Here is a 23,519-nt window from a genome sequence, read left to right on the forward strand (position 1 = left end):
CTAGACTAACCTATTTAACTTACAACCCATTTTTCAAAATTTGCTGGACTGAGATTAACCTCTTCCCTTCCAGAATTCTCTCTTAAAACATATACATTTAATCAGTTATAATAATACTGTCTGACATGCATGTATATCTCTTTTCTGCCCAGCAAGAACCAAGCGACTTTACAAATACATTTTAAAACACAAGCATCTGTACACGTCAGTGTGATAGTCAAATGACATAAACTTCTTTACAAAACTCCAGCTAGCTATGCTGACATATGTTGCACATGCACTGCCCTCCTCTCCCTGGCACACATGGCACTACCTCATATCATCACATGGAATATCTCTGATAACTAAGTTTTCTTTTATGTCTAAAGTGATCTTACCTGTCTCATTGCATCTTATCTTCTAGAGTTCTTCCCTGGCAGGAGAGTAAAGAAGAAAGACTTGCATGCTGTAGATATGTATAAGTGAACATCATTAAAGTAAAAACTGAGTTATTGTTTTTCTTCTGCTATAACAGTTGTACCACAAGTCTGAAATCATTGCTATAGCTAACTCCACTGTGGCTGCTTCCATTCATGTTTCTGAAATATGCACATACACTACAAGTTTGTTTTGTAGGCTAGAAACAGAATAGACTTTCTGACCACAGTGTTACAGTGGACTGTTTCTGTCTTAAATTTGTTTGCCATTTTGTATTACACTTGCAGTTGCTTGGGCTTTTGCCCAGTTCTGATATTTGCTGCAAGACTCCTCCTCAGGGAGACATTAACAGTTGATTAAGAGCACTTGTAAAAGTAGATGTTTCAAGAAAGGCTTTCAATAGTTAGGAAACCCTCTCTCTGATTTTATAGAATTTAATACTGTGTTGCAGTATTTACTAATACCGTAATGGTTGTTGCATGTTTATAGTCACGGTGTGCCTTTAGTGCTGCAGCTGTTAATTTGTTCTTTTCTAACACATCAATGTTTACTAACAAACTATACTAAAACTAAGCAGCAACAAATATCTAAACTGACATTCAGTAACCTTCAGCAGTAATAGCAGTATAAAATCTGTTTTTTAACAGATCAAGTACTATTAACAAATTGTACTAAATTAAGGAGCAACAAATATCTAAAATGGCTTTCAATAACCATTCAGCAATAATAGTATTATAGAATTATAGTAGGTATTTACAATTATTTAGCACAAACCAAGGAATTGACTGTTAGGCTTTTAACCAAGAAACTAATGAAATAAATAACAAAAGGTACCTAAACAACTCCAGATATTATTGGGGAGCTCTCTAAAAGTACCCTAAAACAAATCAACTAAGATAAAATATGGTTCTTTTAAAATCAAGCAACCATCCTCATTGGTTATTGGTTAATCAGAGTATACAAAGTGCCTACCCAAACTAATTGCTATCTTATGAAGCAACTCAGAATCATAAATCTTAGTAAATAGTTTCAACTCCAGTAGTAAGCTGAATGTTCAGTCACACTCTAATTGACTTTCCCTTACTGAGGAGAGAATGGAACCAAGAACAGAACCTCGGGCTCTGTCTTAAGACATTAATATCCCACATCCAAGTTCATGTTGGATTGTTCATCTAGGTCTTGTTGCTTTGAAATCTACTTAATGTTGAATATTTCTTGCACATTTCCAGGTGCTACTTGCTTGCTCATAAAAATACATTTCTGACATTATTCCATTAAGCTCAACTAAGTTAGGCATTCTAAAATTTCCCATTTCCGTGTTATTACCTTCTCAGCTGTTAAGAATATCAAAGAGATGAGCCTTCTCTTGGGCTTCTTCTAACATTTACGTGATATCAAGCAAGCAGAAAGGCCTGGGAGGTGATCTGAAGGTTATATTGCCAACTTCAATCAAACATTGTGAATGTTGTTTTATTTTCTAGTAGCCTGTCGTGTTAGATACTCAATGTATGTGACCAAGTGCTTCTCTAACCTAAGTTATATACCCAATAGTTCTCATTTTACATCCTGGATGATGTTTTTGCAACCTGTTTGGGGGTGTTGAATTTTTTATGGAGGCATTTGTATCCAAATATCCTAACAGTGCTAGATTTGCTTATATAACCTGATGACAAACTTATTTTCTGCTAATCCTTCAGAGACGAGAACACTTTCAATGTCTACTTCCAAAGATTTCCTTATTAACTTCTTTGCTAAAATAACCTTCTTGTCTACTGTACTGACCAACCTTTTTTGGGTGACCACATTGCATCTTGTATCTATGACAAATCACATCTACTGCAACCTTTTATTCATATATTTTGGTAATCTTTAACTTCCTAGCATTAGCAACATCAAAATGTCACCCTCCCCTAGTTGATAGTAGTCTTTGAAGTAATGCCAGTCAGTCATCAGTTGATATGAAACTAGTTACTTTCAAAATGTTATGTCTGATGATTGTCTTTCTAAGCTGTCAGTGTCAACCCAGGATTTGCTGTCACTGGAAATCCAGTTAGAGCCAGGTCAGTAATCCATTCAGAGTACTCATGTTTCTAAGGTCCATTTAAGATCAGTGGATATATTTCCAAGATTAGGAAATTTCAACACAAATGTTATGTCAGATGCTAAACCATAATTTTAGGGGATTCCCTGTTGATGTTCTCCAAGTTGCTGCATACTCCCTTCTCTTTTTTTTTTTTGGTAGCTATAAGTTCTTCCATTTTAGCAGTCATTCTGAGAAGCTAGGCCTTAATAGTAGAAAGAGGTGCATTCTGAATGATTCTGCAAAGTCTATGTTGTCTAGATCCATCTCTTTGGCTTGACTGGCCTGCTTGAATCTCCATGTCTGTCTTTGCTGCCCCCCCCCCCATCTTGCTGTCATCCAGGGATGGGAAGCTAAAAAGACAGCTGCTGTCTTGTCAGTTCCAGAAGTCTTTACAGACTAGATGAAGCTGACCAACCAGTTTGCTAATCCTGTGCTTAAGGAGCTGCAAAAGCTGTCATTCTGTGATCTTTCAGTTCCATATGTTTTTACAAAGTAGATAGGACTATTAGGCTGATTTTATAGTTGTATCATGGAAGAGCTACAAAAGCTGTTGCCAGGCAGTCAGTCAGTGCCTGTCATTACCGGTAGTCCTTTACTTATTGTTCTTTATTACTCTAAGTTTACACGTCATAGTTTGTCAGTAGAAGAACTGATTGTGATACTGGGTAGTGCTGTAGTTAGTTTTACAAGGCAGGCTTTGGAATGTTTGCAGCAACAGTGTAAGGCAGTCAGTACCATTGTGCACAGGGGTCATTGATTGCTTGTCAGTTTAGCTGGACACAGCAAACTCTATGGAGAAGTGCAGTTTAAAGCTTACTATTAGAGTGTCACCCTTGAAGGTATTGTGATGGTGAATGCCTTATATAGCTTTGACTTCCTTAATACTGTTGCTGTAGCCAAAGCCAAGTAGTGGTCAGTGAGCATCTTTGCAATGTCATTAAGTTTTTTTTTGTTTTTCTTCTTTAGCAGCTCTTTTCTTGAACATAGGAAATTACTGTTTATGATTCAAATGCATGTACTTCTGGCTTCTTGTTTTTTTTATCATTTTAAATAAACATTGCTTTTTTAAGTAGTCTTATTTTGTGTAGTTTGAAATTGTGGAGTGCTGCTTTTCTTTTTACTAGGAAAGAAAGGTTTATGTATGCTTTTTGATGTCCCTTTTCTCCCTTTTTTAAGACAGCCACTTTTAGACACATTTTTGTGAGATCTTATTTTATTTTATATAAGGCTTGAAATAGTGTTTGCTATTTCTAATAGGAACTTTATAATACATGCAAAAAGGCCCCCTATTTTGGAGCTGCATTTTCCATTACTTGTAGATTTAGGATCTAGTGTTTAATAAACAATGTCTCAAAAGTTATTTTTTTAGTAGTCCTGTAAAGCCTGCCTAAAGTGAAATACTTTAATTTTTAAAAGCAAGTTCAGGCCAGACTCTTTTGTTTCGTGTCTGCAGCTGTTTGTGGTCACTCCACAAATTTAACCCAATGTGTCAAAAAAGTTTTACAGAATTTTCTAAAACATATGCTTGCTGGTTCAGGCATTTCTTCACATATTGTGCCGTTTTCAGGGCTTTGTGATCCTTAGTCCTTAAGCATCATTTTTTCCTGGGCATTTTGTAATTGCAGCCTGTAGAGAATATTTTACAATTCTTATGTCTGTGGTCTGGATGCTGAAAATTGCATCGACTGTTAGTTACCAAAATGGCATAATGTCCATTCTACGAGTGCCTTCAATTTCAGTGTTTCTTTGCAGGAAGCATAGTCACAATCTCTGGCATTTGGCAGACCTATCTGTAGTTGCACAGCTTTTATATATATATTAAATAAAAATCCTGATTGCCATTGGTCATCAATAAACAAGGAATAATTGAACAATTGAACATTCGTTCTTAAAGGCAACAGACCCATTTTGAAACCAAATCAGGATTTTTATTTAATTGTGTATATATAAAGCTGTATGTCTTTGTAACAAGTATTCTGATGAAGGTGTAACTAAAACGCGATTTATACAGTGAGAGCGTTAAAACTCTGTTCTTCAGCATATTCTGTTACGTTTGTGTTTGTGGCTGTGCTTCATTAAACATCTTACTCGTTCCTCTCATTGGTGAGCTCCCAGTGACTTTTTCGTTTTGTGGTTTCAATTCACTGGTATCTACTTGTTTTTTGGCTCCTCATATTAAGCTTCTTGCTTGTATTTTTAGTAATAAATGTCACTCCACTTGTACTAACCTAAGGATTTAGCATTAGTATAACCATTTGCACATACTACCCATAGTTAACAAAAAATGTGGTTTAGTTGGACTGGTCATGTGTTTTTTACTTGTTAATACATACTTTTTATAACTTTGTAGGATCACAGCACTGCTCTAAAGGAGGTTGAACAGCTGCAGAAGCAACTTCAGAAGGAAAAGACAGAGCACCAGCAAACAACACAAGAACTTGAACTTGTCAAAAAGGTAAGTTTCCATTAATCTGGAGTAAGTGAAGTCCTTCATTTTTGTACGTCAGTGAAAGTCAATGAAAAAAAAATGCAGTGGAGATGTTGAGAGTTACAACTTTATTCACCCTTGTCATATATGTACATATGTGTGTTGTTCCTGCACCTAAATGTTTTAAGAAGCAAAATAAAACAAATCACTTTGCTGAGTGGCTTTCTACTTGCTGTTCATATTCCAGATATTAGGCAGATAAGTTATACTTACACTGGCTTTACTTTCTAAACAGAAGTTCTCCTAATGTATTGCTCCACACATCCTTAGTGTCTAGACAGGAGTACATGTCGCTTTGTCATTCATCTTGCTAATATATGCTAGAAATGTAAATACTGTAAAATGTGGTACCCGGTGGATAGCCAGCTGGCTCACAGATAGGACCCATGAAGTTTGAACTGGGGAGTCCACCTGTACAAAGAGGACAGTTAAAAGTGGAGTCCTTCAGGGATTGGTCCTGGGACTGCTCCTTTTTGGCATTTACTTTTCTGAAGTCAAGGCCAATGTCAGTGGTCTCTGGCTGACTAAATTTGCATATGATTGCAAATTAGGAGCACTCATAGAATCCCCTACCAACACAAATCTTCTCCAGGAAGGACTGACACAAACAACTGGTATCAGAGGCATAGACTAAAACTAAATGTCAAGAAATACGTAATAGTATCCTTTGGGAAGTCATCCTCCCATGGTAACCATCATATTGACAACACTGCCCTAAGAGATGACCCAGTAGTCAGGGACTTGGGGACACACACAGACAGTAAACTAGCCTTTGACTATCATGTACATTCAGTAATCTAATCATTTTGTGTTCTACAACTCATATACAAAGTATACCATCTAGGTCCAAGGAGGTCATTGTTTCATTGTATTTGATGATTTATCAGACCAGTCCTTGAATACAATGCCCCATTTGGTATGTACCTAATCAGGCACATCCAACAACTGGAATTTCCATAGAGGTTCCTGACTAAAAGAATCCAGGGCATAAGGAACATGTCCTATGCAAACTACCTCAGGGCCCAATCCCTGTATTATGTCTCCTACAGTCTGTTGAGAGGAGATCTATGCCTGGCATACAAGACATTGTTAGACCCCCACCCATATGGACTACTCCATATCTGAAAAACAAACAGCACCAGAATTACTTGTTTTAAAGACTTAAACCTTGCTTATGATGTAAATAGGACCTGCTGAAGAGACGGGTAGGTATCCCAAAGACTGCCTCTCCTCTGGAACGGGCTCCCATCCATGTGAAGCAGAGTTCCTCCCTAACCCAATTCAAGGGTAACTTGGGTAATTAGATGGGGAACAGGAAATTCATCCCTGGTTCGATGCCTGTGTCTGTAATGGACATAGGTAGCCTGTAAATGGTTCATCTCCCAGGCCCCTGCTTGTAAATATGTAATCTCACAAACCCCTACTTACAATTATCAAAGGTACCAGAACTTGTCAGAGATATGGGAAGCATGGCTAGGCTTAAAAAGGCCCTTGTGGTTAATACCCTAGTGTACACCTATGAACATGTAAAGCATATTGTTTGTCACTGGTGCCTCAGGGTTGAGAGCTACTTAAAGATTATGACAGTAGAAAGGAAACATTATGGATATTGTTACAAATATGAACTGTTATTTATATTGAAACTGTTAAGTCATTCACACAGCTTTGGAATGTGCTGCAGTTTTGCTTGTCTGTTAAGCTTTTCTGTATGTCTGGGTGGCATGATAGCTCAATGACTAAGGTTTCTGCTTTACAGGTCTAAGGTTTAGGGTTCAGCCCTGTTGCTTCATCACTGTCTGTGCTGGAAGCAACTACTCCAGTTTCCCCAACTTCCAAAAATACATTACTTGACTGGTTACTCTAAAATGTTCACATATAGGTAGGTAGGCGTGTGCGCACGTGTGTGTGTATGCTATATATATGCATGCATTCACACACACACACACACACACACACACACACACACACACACACACACACACACACACACACCTCTATGTTTGTGTGTGTGTGTCTATATATATATATATATATATATATATATATATGTAAAATGTCTTTAGAGCAAATATGATATTTTGTCAGGGAATGCAAATGGTTTCCATTGCTCTGCTCATAAAATCCCAGCTTACTCTGACAAATGCTTTCTCTGAATCAAGACCCACTAACAACAGTGGTATTTTCTTGCATTCTGTTTCCCTCTGGATTATCACTGCTCTGTTAATGTTGTCAAATCCTTGTCTGCCCTCCACAAAACCACATTGACCTATATCGATCAATTTTGGCATCACTTTTGCCATTCTTTTAGCCATTATAGACATAAACATGTTATCATGATTTAGTATGAAGCTGGATCTGATAGATCTTTACCCTCTTTAGGTAATACAGCTACTACCACTTTCGTCCAGGATGTTGGTACTTCTCCTCCTTTTGAAATACTATTTTATTTTTTTTTTATTTTACATTTGTTTACCGGGAAAGTCTGACTGGACAACAGGTCCATTTTCAGCGGAGGCCGGGGAAAAAAGCTCCAAATACCAACACAGTTCAAAGGAGACAAAATGGCAACATATAAGAAAACATAACATCATACATATTAAGAATACAGTTGAGCATACATAGCAGAGATTAACAATTTCTAAATTTCTGATAGTAAGCCATTTTCATATAAATATGAATAAATGAGAGTTGTTACTTTTTTTTTTTAGTTTTGATGAGAACATAACATTGGCTGAAGAGTCAACCAGAACTTTCGAGGACTTGTCATTGAATAACAAATATAGATTGGGAAGTGGGGAGCAACCCTTTGATCCTTAGCCGAATCCTAGCAACAGTGCAGTGGTATGGCTTAACCTGGGGAGTAACATTAAACAAAATCTTCCAGACCTTTATCATTTTTTTTCCTCCTAGCTTCCAAACTTCCACAGGAATACCATCCATTCCTGAGGACTTTCCTGTAGATTGGTTATGCATCACCATTTTTATCTCATCTCCTCATGTCCTAACTGAGCCTCCTCTACCTTTAACCTTGGCATCTGATGTTATCCTAGTCACCATTCACCACATATGGGTCTATGATCCGACATTGTATCCAAGCTGGCACACTTGGACAACAGCTTAGCTCAAGCTCCTCCCCTCCCATGATGCTCTGCCACCCTCTAACCCCTCTGATCTCGTTTGCCACACTAACAGACAGACACAGATTGCTCAGCTCTATTGGAACTTTTACTTTCTCAACAGTAGAGCTTACTTTTTTATTGTCTTTTTCTTCCTTTTCCTGTATTGTACCTGTGAGTGTTCCTTTCATGTTCAGTAGTTCTCTTCAACCCCTCCTGTTTGTACTTTTCTGGTTTGGCCTTTCGTGCCTTTTTTCTAGTGTGGTCTTAGTGCAGAATTGTTTTTGAATATTTATTTCTGCTCTTTTGGGACCTTAGTTAGTTTACTGTTTACTGTATTGTTGTAGTTTCTGTGTAGGACAGATTTTTTGGCGGTCGGGACTCTCGCTTAGAACTTCGACTCCTCTTTTCCTTGTCCCCAAGATTCCTGGTTGTCTCTCTCTCTCATTATGTCAGAGAAAACTTCAAGTTTTAAGAGGTGCTCCTCGTGCAGTCAGAAGATGCCTGTTTCTGACTCTCACAAGGAGTGGCTGTACTGTCTCGGCTACGGCCACCTGGAGGTTGAATGCGGCATTTGTACCGTGTTCATCCCCAGGGCCCTGGTTGAGTGCCGAAACAAGTTTCTCTTGAAGGGAATGGTTCATGGGGGTCCCTTGGTCAAAGAACCTTCAACCAAGTCTGGCCTCTTTAACCATAAAAGAAAGGCTACCTCTTCTTCCTCCTCCGAGGAGGTATCGGGCAAAAAAGCTAGGCTGTCTGATCTCAGATCCCCGGATCCAACTCCAGCCTTAGCAGTGTCAGATCCGAGAGCCTGGGATCCAAGGACCTTCAGAGAATCCACACCTGGATCCAAGGCCTCCAATCACAGGCCTTCAGATCCGAGGGCTTCAGAGCTGACTTTCGGATCCAAGGTCTCTGGATCGAGGCCTTCGGATTTGAGCCGGAGCAGACTCGTCACAGATCTGCCCCTTCGAATCCGAGAGACTTGAACCTTTTCTTCAGATCCTTCTGTTCCCTCAGATCCAGTACAGTCAGACCCATGATCCATGTTGGATCCCATTGTTGTGGAGGATCTTCCCTTGGATCATTCAGGAGGAGCCTTCCCCAGACCACAGGAGAAGAACCTCGGGGTCCCGACACTGGTCTCCAACTAGAACCTCCCATTTCCACTCGCTCCTCCAGGAGCATCCTTTCCTCTGACATGGACAGGATGATGGGGTCCTTTTTGAAAGCTCAAATTCAACTGGGCTTTTGGCTTCCCCAGTTCACAGGACTAGGGAACCTTCTCCTACTCCCCATTTTCTTTCTTTCCATCCAACCTCCTGATGATTGGACTTAGGGGAGCCAGTGTGCAGCATGGAGACAGTAGGGGTTTATGGGGCTCTTCTTCTCCCTACCTCATCTGAGTCTGTGGCTAGTTCCCCCCTCCGGGGCAGGCAGGGCTGCTGGTCTGGGTTTGTCACCCCAGAGTCCTTGGAGGTGGGTCAGAGTCTGGGATTTTCGGACCATTCTCTGCCCCTTGGTGCTTTGGCCCTTGACAGTTCTGGGCGGGCCTTTCCTCCAGTTGGAGGTGCCGGCGGGGTCTGCTCCCTCTTCCGTCATGGTCTTGTCTGTGTGGAGAGTGAGAGGGGATGTCATCCTGTCCCTCTACTTTCTGCTTTGTGGAAAGATCCCTCTCTTCTAACAGAGCAGCCTCCCCTGTTCGCCAAGCTCCATCCCAGTCTCATATTTTCAGTGGACCCTCTCATCCTGCTCCTGGTCAGCCCATTTGACCTAGCCTCCTCCCTGCCTCTTCTGAATCTTCCCTGAGCCTCCTGCAGTCAGCAGGATAGATGGACCCATAGTTCCTCAGAGGATGGAGGCTGGGCAGAGCAATGGCCTTAAGAATCTCCAGAATGTCTCCAAAGGAGACATCATCTGGCAGTGACTTTGAGGAAGTTCCTTGGAAGAGGACATGTAAGATATGGCATCTTAACTCACAGAGTCTCTCACGGAGGACATGGATATTGATGAAGGGAGACTGGTCCCCAAAGTCATTGCCAGATGATGTCTCCTTTGGAGACATTCTGGAGATTCTTAAGGCCAAGGGCGGTTGCTCTGCCCAGCCTCCATCCTCTGAGGAAACCGGAGGCTTTTGGTATGGGTCCATCTACCGCTTGGGTGTCTCTTCCTGCTGACCCCTTAATCAACCGTATTGCCAGCAGGGCTTGGAAGGAACCCAATACAGTGGAGCCAGTGCCCAAGAGAGTGTACAAGTTTTTGAGACCCCCTTCTGACAAGGATTTTTGGTCCAAGGCAGTTCTGGTTGATGCTGGCAATGATAGCTGCCGCCACCAAGAAAGAACTGGCAGAGCAGAGTTCATCTGTCCATCCTCACAGTTGAGAATTGACAGCAATTGACAGATTCGGAAAACTGGTGTTCCCATCTGCTTCTTTCAGTCTGTGAGCCTTAAATTACCCAACGCATCTCACTTGTCTTCAGAGGGATTTGATAAATCTCTGTGCCTGTGGAGGACTTTAAGACCATTTCTCCCAAGATGGCCACTCTCATGTCCATCACTAACTCATCCTTGAGGCTGATATCCAACACTGCAGATGCTACCTCACGTCGGGAGGTGCAGGCATTGCCATAAGGCATCATGCCTGGCTCCGTTTATGTGAGTTTGCAGAGTCCTTTAAGGCGTCCTTCACCAATGCTCCCTTCGATGGTTCAACCCTCTTTAGACCTAGTGTTAAGGAAACTTTGACCTGCAGTGTGGAAGAGGGAAAGATGCTGTCGGCTGTAGGGATCAAATTCTCTACCTGCCAGAGGTCCTTTTCAAGACCCAATGGAGAGCAAGAAGATGTGGTTCCATAAGTCGCAGTCTTCCTTTCAGGAGGCTCCAGAGGATTCCTCTTACAGAGAACAGGGGAGAGGTTTCAGTGGTTGACGCCACCCTAGGGGCAGAGGAGACACGCAAAACCAGGGCTCTAGGGAGCCTTTCTCCAAGAAGCCCTTTCAACATCCCTGAGGCATTGCCCGACTGTCCCTCCCTGGGGACAGTCAGGGGCTGCTCATCTTTGCACCCTTCAGCCTGGGCAAAAATCTCGACCGACCAATGGGTGCTAAAAATCATATCCAGTGTTCCCCTTTCAGAACCCCCACTGAAAAGCAGATCTCTCCCCGATGTGCCACCCGGTCAAAGAGAGTTGGCCTGTCTAGACGTAACCAGCCTGCTTTTAAAAAGAGCCATCCAAAAGGTCCCCACAGGACAGAGAGGATCCGGAACTTACTCCCACTTCTTTTTGGTATCCAAGAAAACAGGGGGACCTGCATCCAATTCTGGACCTCAGTCAGCTAAATCTGTCAGTCAAAAACTCAAAGTTTCGGATGCTGACTGTGCAGTAGTGCATTGTACCCCTTCTTCACAAAAATAACTGGATGTGTTCTGTCGATCTCCAGGACACATACTATCATATCAAAATAGACAGGCAATCCAGGAGTTTTCTCTACTTTTGCTTAGGAGCCAATAACTTCCATTTCAGAGCCCTGCCCTTTGGTCTCACCATAGCCTCTTGGGTGTTCACCAAGTAAATGGCAGTGGTGGCAGCTCATCTCAAGTTGCAGGGATTCCAGATGTTTCCCCTACCTCGACGATTGGCTCCTCACAGCTCCCACACATCATCACCTGATGGAGACCACTCAGTTTCTTCTTCATCTCTTTCATCAGCTGGGAATAACAGTGAACCTTGTCAAGTCCTCCTTGTTCCTGTCTCAGCAGCTGGAGTTCATCAGCACTCAGTTGAACACTACTTCCCCTTCGATGTGTACTTCTTATTTGGTCTCACATACAGTCTCTTCTGAAGCAAATTCATCCTCCAGCATCACACATTTTAAGGGCTGTAGGTTCAATGGCAGCTGCTATTTGGCTAGGTATTACATGAGGGTTCTACATGGACCCTGGTGGTTCAGTGGTCAGCTCTTTCTCATCCCCCATCTGCTCCTACAAGACTCACTCCAATTTGCTGATGACATCTGTTGAGGTGGATGCACTCCCCAGACCTCCTAGCAGGCAGGTCATTCCTCCCCCACCAGTTCCCACGGCCACGGTCACCATGGACTCTTCCTTTCTTGGGGGGGGGGCATTTTCAGGGGAATACTGTTCAAGGGATATGGTCCCAGTCAGAGACCAAAATGCACATAAACGTTCTGCAGATGAGAGCAGTTCTTATATCGTTGCTAGCCTTCCAGGACTGCCTTCCTCTCAGGACAGTTGCAGTTCACACAGACAACATGGCCGTTGTGTGGTACATAAACAAGGGGGCACACGTTGCTATATGCTTTGTTGCACCATGAGGGTTTTGGAGTGGGCGATGTCCTTGGGGCACTTTCTTACTGCAACACACATTCCTGGAGCATCCAGCGTACTGGCAGACAAGCTAAGCAGGGCTGTTCTGGCCCCTCACGAGTGGTCCCTAAGCCTGTTTGTGGCAAAACAGATCTTCCATCAGTGGGGCCAGCTGAGCTGCTATCTGTTTGCTTCCCCTCTCAACCATAAATGCAGCAGCTACTTCGCCCTGCTCCCCCCCCCCCCCAGGGACGCTCTGATTCATGATTGGCAGCTGGGACTTCTTTATGCCTTTCCTCCCTTACCATTGATTCCCAGAGTACTTCAGAAAGCAAGACACCTCAAGACACAGTTAATCCTCATTGCCTCATTTTGGCCTCAGCAGGTGTAGTTCCCTCTCCTAAGGTCTCATCTGAAGCTCACCCCCCATGGGTGCTCTATCTGGTGCCGGATCTGATCTCCCACCCCTCATGCCATCTGCTTCCAAATCTGCAGACCCTCCATCTGACAGCTTGGTTTGTCCAATTCCAGTGATTCTTGTTAAGTCCAGGCTTGTGTCCCCTGTAAAGGACATTATACTTGCTTTTCCAAAATCGTATACTAAGAAAGTCTACAGAAGTAAGTGGAAGAGGTTCTCTGTCTGGGCTAAAGGTTAGAATCTGGATCCATTTTCGTCTCCTATTTCTGACATTCTTCTTTTTTTAGCTTCCCTTTTTCAAGAGGGTGCTAGTTTTTCTATGATCAAAGTCCAATTGGCAGCAATTTCCAATTTTCATCTCAATAACCAACCTACCTTTTCATCTCGCCTCTTCAAGACCTTTTTGAAAGGTGTATTTTTGTTGCGTCCTCCAGTGAAGGATCCTTCTCCACCATGGGATCTTGCTCTGGTGCTGCAGTCTCTGACTAGGCCCCCTTTTGAGCCTGCTGCATCCTGTGATCTTAAATTTCTTTGTTGGAAGACTGCCCTTTTGGTGGTGATAACTTAAGGGAAAAGAGTTTTAGAATTGCAGACTCTTACCATTAAACCTCCCTTTTTGGTGTTCCATAAAGATAGAATGACCTTGAAGCCCAACCCTTCCTATTTGCTTAAAGGTGCCACTGAAATGAACCTCAGTCAGTCTATACATCTTCCAGTGTTCTTTCCTAATTATGCTAATAAGGTGGATACATTTTGCATACTTTAGATGTTCATCGACAGCTTTGTTTTTATTTGCACAGAACTAGGTCTTTCCATCACTCAGACCAATTGTTCATGGCTATTTTGCTCTCCAGGAACGGCCAAGCTGTTTCACAAATCCCAATATCCTGTTGGATTTCTCAGTGCATCACTTACATATACTCCTCCCATGGTTCTCCTTTGCCTGGACCAGTTAGGGCTCATTTTACCAGGCCAGGGGCTACTTCAGTGGCCTTTTCAGCCCATCAGTCCTTGGGTGACATCTGTGCAGCAGCAACTTGGTCTTCCCCAGATACCTTCATTTCTTACTACAAACTGGATCTAATTTCTAGAGGAAGGACTTCCTTTGACTCCACTGTCCTTTGGCATGTCTGTCCATGAGGCCTCCCGAGAATGTTAGGTAGCTGGCGACTCTGACCCATACGTGATGAATGGTGACTAGAATAACATCAAATTATTAGTTATGTACTCACCATAACTTGGTATCTGTCTTATCCATAGTCACCATTCACCACAATCCCACCTTCCTTCCCCCTTCCTGAGGGATTGGCAGGATTTTGTGGATCTTTGCTGGTGGCAGGTTTTATCTGTCTGTCTTCTTTCGCCAGGGCAAACTTAATCTGAGGGGTTAGAGGGCAGCAGAGCATCATGGGAGGGGAGGAGCTTGAGCTAAGCTGTTGTGTAAGTGTGCCGGCTTGGATCCGATGTCAGATCTTAGACCCATACATGATGAATGGTGACTACGGATAACACAGATGTCAAGTTATGGTGAGTATATGACTAATATTATTTAATTCTTCCATAAACATTTCCATTTGTACCTTTTGTTTGATTTCCATATTTCTCTGCTTTATACAGTCTTTCATAGAATTTCTGAAATATTTCTAATACTTTTACTGGATCCCTTGTTATCTTCATTTGTATAGGCTCCCTAAGCTTGACAGCCCTTTCTACTTACTGTTGCCTGAGTCATTGTGCTAAAAGTTTTTGTGCTCTGGATTTATTATCAAAAAACATTTGCTCATCAGCGAGCTTTCTAAACTCATGCATATTATTGAGGTATTCCCTTATTTTCTTTTAGCATTCTGCAGTTGCTCCTCTTCTTGTTCTGTGAGATTCCCCCTATTTTGCAGTACTTTAACACTTGTCAGCCCCTCTAAATAATTCTTGTTACTTCTTAACCATATCTTCCTTTCTTTAATTTCCACCCTATTTTTAAATTTCACTTCAATTTTATCCCACTCCCAATCCCCAAGATTCTCCCCTGAGCCGGAGGAATCACGGGCCTAGTTGCCAGTTAGTTCTCCCCCCTCACTGGCTTTCTAGACCAGTTTCTGTGGCATCATCCTCCCGCTCCACCCAGAGCCTCAGTGAAGCAGAGATGGACAAGATGATGCAGAGATTTATCTGCACCCAAATCCACATGGGGGTCTTGCCGGCACCTACTCCCTCGGGGGGGGGGGGGCTCACAGTCCTCTTTTTATGCCTGTAACTCCTTCTCCAATCCAACCTGCTATTTTGGAGACCCTGGATCTGAAGACCCTCAGGGGCTGGGGTCAGCGCCGACGGTACTTTCTACCTCAACGCCGGCCATTGCCTTGAGCCTGTCTGAGCACAGTACATCCCTTGGTATCTCAGCTCCTGGAGTCTCTGCTCTGACTCCCCTGTTGGGTTAGAGAGGACAATGGTTCCAACCAGTATTTCCTAGGAGGTCCATTCACCTTCAGCCTTTGATGTGGTGGAGAAGGTTCTCTCTGTGTCATCGAGACCCTTGATCATCTCGTCCTCTGATTCCATCCCGACTGTCTTGTCATCTCAGGGACAGCCTGTGCCTGTTTTGCCTCAGAAAGCTCCCCTGAGGGAGCAGCAGGAGGTTTGCAAGTCCTCCCCAGAAAGTCCCACTGAGGAGGTTCCTTATAAATGAACATGTAAGAAGAAGTACCTGGACTCCCCACTGGAGTCTGTTACTGAAGACACTGATTTGGAGGAAGGGGAAGGTTCCCCATGGTCACCCCTCGAGGATTTCTCCTTTGGAGACATCATGGAACTCCTCCGCCAGAGCGGGGAGGTCTGCCCAAAAACCGACCTCAGACGAATCAGTGTTCCTGGCGGCATTCAGCACAGGCCAATCTACTTCTTGGGTGTCCCCTCCCGTGGAGCGTTTGGTGGATCTGATAACATCTCGGGAATAGAAGGAACTGGACACTGTGGAACCTATCCCTAGGTGCCCTGATAAAGTGCTTAGTCCCCCTTCAGACAGGGCTTGCTGGAACAAGGGATCCCCCATGGATGTTATGGTTGTGGCAGCCACCACCAAGAAAGAGCTCACGCAGGAGAGTTCTACGGTTCATTCTCCTGATCGAGAGTCAAGGGCAATAGACCATTTTGGGAAGCAAGTTTATGCTTCAGCAGCCTTCTCTATAGAGCGCTGAACTACATGGCCACGTCATTCGACTGCAGCGAAACTTGGTCAGAGAGATCGCTGACTCTACCCCAGAGTCCATGTCGGCGGGGGATAAAAAGACATTCTCGCTCGGATGGCCACTGTCAAATCTGCGGCAGATACATTCATGTGTCTTCTCTCCCATGCCACGGAGGGAGCCACTAGGGTGGCTGATACTGGTGTTGCCATTAGGCATCATGTCTGGCTCTGGCTTTGTCATTTCTCAGTACCCTTCAAGGCATCATTTACAAATGCCCCTTATGATGGTTCTTCCCTATTTGGAAAGTCGGTCAAAGAGACATTGTTCCAGAGTGAGAAGGACGGAAAGACACGGTCTGTCATCGGGATCTGCTTCTCCTCCTCTCAATGATCCTTCTGAAGGAATCAGCAAGGGTCAGAGATGATGTGGTTCCGAAAGTCTCAGGAGTTTTTCCAGGACACTCAAGACTCTCCTTCCCCCAGAGGCGGAGGGGATTATGATGGATGCCGCCCTAGGGGCAGACGGGGTCCAAGAAATTTCGGGTCTTGAGAACCTTTCTCGGACAAACCCGGGCACCAGCCCTGAAGGGCTGCCCGACTGCTCATATCTGGAGGCAGTCGGGGGTCAACTGTTTCTTCAGCCAGTGGCATGGGAGTCCATAACAACAGATCATTGGATGTTGCAGATTATATTCAGAGGATATTCCATCCCATTCAATGAACCACCACGACCACTGAAGCACCTCCCGGATGTTCCACCCACACAAAGGAAAGAAGCAGCTATAGAAATAGCAAAGCTGCTAAGAAAACAAGTCATCCAGCCTGCCCCACAAGACCAGTCTGGATCAGGCATTTATTCCAGGTTCTTTTTAGTGCCAAAGAAAACAGGGGACGTAAGACTCATTCTGGATCTTTCCACCTTAAACCTGTCAGTAGCCAAGGTGAAATTCCAGATAGTCACTCTTCAGTCTATCCTGCCCTTTCTGCAGGCAAACGATTGGATGTGGTCGATCGACCTCCAGGAAGCGTACTATCATATCAAGATGGACAGGCTGTCGTGGAGGTTTCTCTGCTTCCAGCTAGGAGCCAATCATTATCAGTTCAGAGCCCTTCCCTTTGATCTCACCGCAGTCCCCAGGATGTTCACCAAGGTTACAGCAGTAGTAGCGGCTCACCTGAGGCTTCAGGGTATTCAGGACTTCCTTACCTGGACGATTGGCTCTTCTCTCCCCCTTCCAAGCATCTACTTTGCCAAGCCAGGGACTGTTTCCTCTTACTAGCGAAAAGACTGGGCATCACTATCAATCTCAACAAGTCATCACTGGCCCCGGTTCAGATCTTAGACTTCATTGGGGCTCAGTTGGACACTATTCAGTTGAAAGTTTTCCTCACCCCAGATAGGATATACAGTTTCAAATTGCATGTTCTATACATTCTTCAAGCCCAAATTCTGACAGCAGAAAGAGTCTTAAGGACATTGGGGTTTATGGTGGCCACGATCAATCTATTACCCTTAGCGTGCTTCACATGCAGATTCTTAAGTGGACGCTTGCTGTTTGATGGTCCCTGTTGGATCTGCAATTGTGATATTCTGTTCAAATCTCCTGAGTGTGCAGGGAATCTCTTTGGTGGTGGATTCAGTCCATTGATCTAATCAGGGGATGCCCTTTTTTTCCATCTTTTCCCAAAACCACTATGACCACAGACTCCTCCCAGCTAGAGGTAGACATTGTTCGGGAAGGACGGTCAAAGTCCTAGAAATCAGGGCGGTCCTTCTTGCGTTGCAGGCCCTTCATGCCCATCTCCCTCAAGGGACAATTGCGATTCAGACAGACAATATGTTGGTAGTCTGGTACATCAACAAATAGGGGGGTACCAGATCTTATCCCTTATATCGCAAAGCCATGAGACTGTGGGAATGGGTGATCTCTTCTGGTCATTTTCTGGTGACAGCACACATCCCCGGGTGGTCCAGCATTCTTGCGGACAGGCTCAGCATGTCTATTCTGATGCCTTACAAGTGGTCTCTGAATCCTTCAGTGGCAGAATAGATCTTTCTAAAGTGAGGTTGTCTTTGCTGCAATCTTTCACATCTCCTTCCATTGCGAAGTGCAGCAAGTTCTTCACTCTAAACCCCCCCTCAGGAGAAATCTCCCAGAGATGCACTGGTCCATGTTTGGCCTTCTGGTTTTCTGTACACTTATCCTCAACTACCCCTCATTTCAAAGTTTCTTCAGAAAGTTCGCAGGCTGGGGAGCACTCTGACCTCGCCAGGTTTGGTGTGCCTCTCTATGGTCTCACCTAGTACTTCCACCATGGACATTGGATTCAGTTCCAGATCTTAGTTCTCAGCCCTCAGGGGTTCCTCACCCAGACCTGGACAGTCTGAAGCTCACTGCTCAGCTGCTCCAGTTCCCATGATTGTTAGGACACCAGGTTTATCATCCTCAGTTAAGACTATTCTGGTGGTGGCTCACAGGTCTTCTACTAGAAAGGTTTATCGTAGCAAATGGAAACGTTTTTCCATATGGGGATCACAGCCTGCGTTAGACTGCTTTACTGCCCCTGTGTCTGAAGTTTTAGAGTCTTTGGTGGGAATTTTTTAACAGGGTGCCAGTTTCTCCACAGTCAAAGTCCAATTGGCAGCTATTTCCAGTTTTCATGTGGGGGAAAACATGTCATCCTTGGCTTCTTTGAAACTTTGTAAGCCCTTCCTTAAAGGTACCTTTCTTCTTAGACCCCCAGTGAAGGATCCTACATCCCTGTGGGACCTTACTTTGGTACTTCAGGCTTTAGTCCCCCCCTCCCCCCATTTTGAACCTGCAGTCTCTGTAGATTTACGGTTTTTATCTTTGAAGACTGCCATTTTGGTCTTCATTACTTCTGTCAGAAGGGTGTTGGAACTTCAAGCTTTATCCATTAAGGTTCCTTATATGATCTTTCACAAAGACAGTGTGTCCTTGCATACCAGCCCGTCCTATCTTCCAGAAGTAGAGTCAGAAGCTTATATCAATCAGACAATCCATCTTCCAGTTTTTTCCCTAATTTTCAAAACAAGGGGGAATACAATTACATCTGCTGGATGTGCATAGACAATTGAGATTTTACTTGCACGGGACGAAAACTTTTCGTAAATCAGATCAGTTATTTGTTTCTTATTCTAAACCTTTCTTAGGTAAACCAATTTCCAAAGTAACAATTGCTCGTTGGATTTCACAGTGCATTATTCGAGCCTACTCTGTCATCCAGGGCAGGTAAAGGTGCATTTGACTAGATCTATGGCTTCTTCAGCTGGCTTTTGGTCCAGGGTGTCACTGGATGATAACTGTTCTCCAGCTACTTGGCCCTCATCTCATACCTTCATTTCACATTACAAATTGGATAATATATCCAGGAACAGGGCATCCTTTGGCTTTGCAGTGCTCCAGAATGTCCTTCCATGAGGGCCACCCAGGTGTTTGGTTGCTGGGGACTCTGTCCCACAGGTTGAAGACCAAACAAAGTCAACTATATCAGATAGACGTTATGTACTCACCGTAACTTTCCATCTGAGTAGTTGTACTTCATTTGTCTTCAAATTTGTCTTCAACCGTCCCTCCCTCCTTTTCTCTACTTTGTCACTGTGTTACTGACCATATATGGAGACGGTTACATCAGGAGTGCCCTTAGTCATACCTTGGCTGAGGATGTTCTGGTTACCAGTTATGGCAAGGTATTATTAAGTTGGGATGTGTGATGGATTTTGGCAGCAAACTCTATCTGAAAGGAAGAAGGAGACAGGCATTATGGGTAAGGGGAGGAGCTTGAAGCTCAGATCAGATGCTGGAAATGTGACCGTGACAGATCCGATACAGATCTGTAACCTACAGGTTGAAGACAAATGAAGTACATCTACTCAGATGGAATGTTAGTCAGTACATAACTTCTTTTTTTTTGTCATTTCCATTTGAGCCTATGTTATATCTTGCAGAACTTTTTGTTTTATTGAAAACCCTCAAACAAAAATACACATACACATCCAATACCTCCTAAAACTTATTAACTTAGTAACGCAAAAAACTATGTGCATCTTCAAATATTGAAGTTTTACGCTCCTAACAGGAAAAAAATGTTCCAAAATGACAGATGCAAACAAACACAGACTGGAGCTAAACTAAAAGAAAGATGCATGGTGTAGAGTATGTGATTGTGTTGAGTGCTTTCTGGTTTTACCTTATCTTTATAGCACTCATCTGGGAAAATACTTGAATTCTTTCAGAAAATATTTTTCCAAGCTATTTCTCTATCAGATTGTCTTCTGCAGACATGAGAACCAGATAACAAAACTGTTTACTAGAAAAAAAGCCTTATAATATTCAATACTATTTTTCATTTATTTCTTCCACTTAAAACCTGTTACTATATAAAGCTAATGTACACTGTTCTGAGTGAACAGACAACACAAGCATAACTCACACCTTCTTCCTCCTAATTTAGTTTACCTACTGATGTTCTTGCAGCTTTAAATACTAAGGGAAATTCATAAAGCTAATGGCCTTAACCCAGTCATTCCCTACACAAGAATGAGAAAAAACATACTAATTTTTCTTTTGTCTTTTAACCAGATCTTTTTTACACTGCAACGCCTACATTTCTTAAACCTGAACAAGGAGAAAGAGAAAAGGGAGAAAGAAAAAAAAAAACATGAGCACCTACTTACATTAATATCCCCAGTGCACTTAAAACTAACTGAAAAAAAACTTTCCTGATTTTCTTGTTCTATTCCTGTTCATCTCCATCTCCCAAACCCTGTGTGTGCTTCATTTCCAGTTCATTCTTGATTCTTCTAGTCAACTCTAGTGCTTTTTTCCCCTCTCTCAAGCATTTTCCATTGAAACACTGGGAAAGTCTCTCTGTGGTCTTCATTACCAGAAGAACAAGAAGCAAAATTTCCTTCTGTTTCACAGCTCACCTTTTGTTGGACAAACTTTTGTATTTCTTCCTTAGCATGTAATTCATCAAAAAATAATTTTGTTCCTCCAGGGGAAAATATTTTGAAGATAGCTGGGTACAGCAGTTTGAATCTCGTGCCTGCTTCTCGGCATTCCCTGAATAATGAAATACATTTTTTCCTCTTCTGCCAGGTGTACAATGAGTAGTCATTCTCTACAAGCCCTCTGCTGTCTCCCACTTTTAGTACTTTGTCCTTCTGCCACAGTTTTGTCAGAATAAACTCATTCTGCTGATAGGATTGCATCTTTACTATTAAAGTCTATGTTGTTTTCTCATAGCCAGGTTTGGAGCATACACACAGTATGTCCTTTCAGTTAACAATTTCTGTTGTGGAATACCAGTCCAGTTGCTTATTTGTGTTTTCTTGGAGTTAATACAGCCTGTCTGTTCCTTCCAGCTTCTCAGGTACAGCAGAAAATCTCATGTTTTCACTACATTCTCTGTCCTTTAATTCTATTATTTTTTTAAACATTTCTTCTTGTGCAGCCTTTTCTTAATTTTGACCTCTGAGTTTTGCAATTTTATAACCTTATCTGAGTATCTAGAAGTAAAAAACACCAAGTAATGCACCAGGAGGACTCCAATAAGTAGTTTTTAGCGTAGTCAAAATTTAATATTCGCTGTTCGTCAACAGACATCTTCAGAAACAAAACATAAGAACTCAGTCATACATTTAAATAATATAAACAATTAACACCAGCCAGTCAGCACATCACTCTCATTAAAACTGATTACATCATACTTAAATGCTGATTAAAGCCATAGGACAAAATAAAATAAAATACAAGCAAATGAACTGTTTCAGTATTCAAAACTTTGTTGTTTAAAAAACTATGAACTAGTGCTGTAGGAAAGAAACAAAATTAATATTTATTAATGGTCACTTTCCTATTGTTTAAAAAACACTTAATGTTCACAGCGTCATTAAGACCTGGGGAAATATAGGAGGCCATCCTAAATTGCCACTCAGCCTCCCTCTGGGCCACAGGATTTCGAAAGTTGCCTCCCCTTATGCCCTGCCTAACCACCTCCAAGACAGAAAAAGTAAAATTTTTCCAGTTAACAAAAGCAACAGAGTGCTTAAACAGAGCATTGTTAGACTTTTTTTTTTAATGGCATACTCATGCTCCAAAATTCTTTTTCTTAAACTCCTAGTGGACATGCCAACATAAAAGGCAGGACATGCAGAACATAAGGCAATATAAACAATACCTACAGTACTACAATTTACCCCACCAGGGACCATAAAAGTTCTATCCACATGGCCTAAGGAAATTATGGGTCCTTCAAAAATAAATCTACAAGCCCTACAACCAGAGAATTTGAACATCTCCCCACCACTCCCAACAGTAACCTTGGCACCAGAATGACTTCTGTGAGACTCCAAAAGTTGTTTTATACCTCTATTCTTTTTGTAAACAAAAGATGGACTCTTTCCCAAAACTCTGGCTACATCAGGATTACCTGCAATGACCTTTCTGTTTTCACAGATAATTCTACGTATAGCGTGACTATATACACTCATCTCTAAAGCATACCTGGGACCATCACTAGTCTTGTTGTTAACATTGTCTAACTGTCCCACTACAACCTCTTTCTTGTGAAAGCCATGTGTTAAAATAGGAGTAAAGTCCGTATACCTTCTACTGTTAACTTCATCTGCTGCATTACAAAGTATCTCTAAAGGATACCCCCTGTCAGAAAAAAGACCCTTAATAAATTCTAATTCTGACAGGAAAACAGAATAGTCAACCATCATATGAGATGCTCTTATAAACTGTCCTGTAGGGACGTTACTTTTAATAAAGTTCGGATGCCCACTTTTAAAATGAACATAACTATTACAAAATCTAACCTTCCTATGTATGGTGCTAAGAAACCTTTTACTAATAGTGTCCCAAATGATAACATCTAAAAAAGACACATTGGTACCTACTTCACCTACAACAAACTTTAAAAGAGAAGTACTACAAATTCCTCCACATGAAACTCTACAGCCCTAGCAATAAAAAAGCAAATCATCTGCAAACCTTGTATAGGAAAGAATATTACCAAAACATGGAACATTAGGTAGGATTTCCAAATCCCACTACCCTAAAACAAGGTTGGCATGTGTGGGCCCTACAGTAGCGCCCATCAATACTCCCTTCAGCTGTTTGAAAAAATTTCCATTAAACATAAAAAAAAATGCATTTTCCAATAAAATATCTAACAAACACATATAAGTTATATTATTATTGTTGCTTAAATCAGTATATTTACACAAAAAACATCTTACAAAATCTACACCCATATCTTGCGGTATACAGTTGAAGAGATGTACCACATCAACTGTAAATAAAACTAAATTATCAAAAATGTTGCTTGAACCAAAATATCTTAGTTTGTCTAAAAAATCCCATGAGTCAGCTATATAAGAAGGTAAACTCTTAACACATGGCTTAAACATATGATCTAAATACAAAGAAATACAGTCAGTGGAACTACCCGAAGCAG

The 23,519-nt window shown here is 42.3% G+C and overlaps 1 protein-coding gene across 1 annotated transcript in view; it reads left to right on the top strand.

Annotated features, from left to right (window-relative positions):
- The window catches only part of GCC2 (GRIP and coiled-coil domain containing 2), a 1,443,709-nt gene that overhangs the window by 540,939 nt on the left and 879,251 nt on the right, over positions 1-23,519 (top strand). Inside the window, exon 12 of the mRNA XM_044070984.1 lies at positions 4,851-4,955. Coding sequence (XP_043926919.1) covers positions 4,851-4,955 — 105 coding nt within the window. The remainder of the gene's footprint in view (positions 1-4,850; positions 4,956-23,519) is intronic.

This window comes from Protopterus annectens, chromosome 5.part0 (assembly GCF_019279795.1).
Source record: "Protopterus annectens isolate FY-2018-M chromosome 5.part0, PAN1.0, whole genome shotgun sequence".
Taxonomy (NCBI): domain Eukaryota; kingdom Metazoa; phylum Chordata; order Ceratodontiformes; family Protopteridae; genus Protopterus; species Protopterus annectens.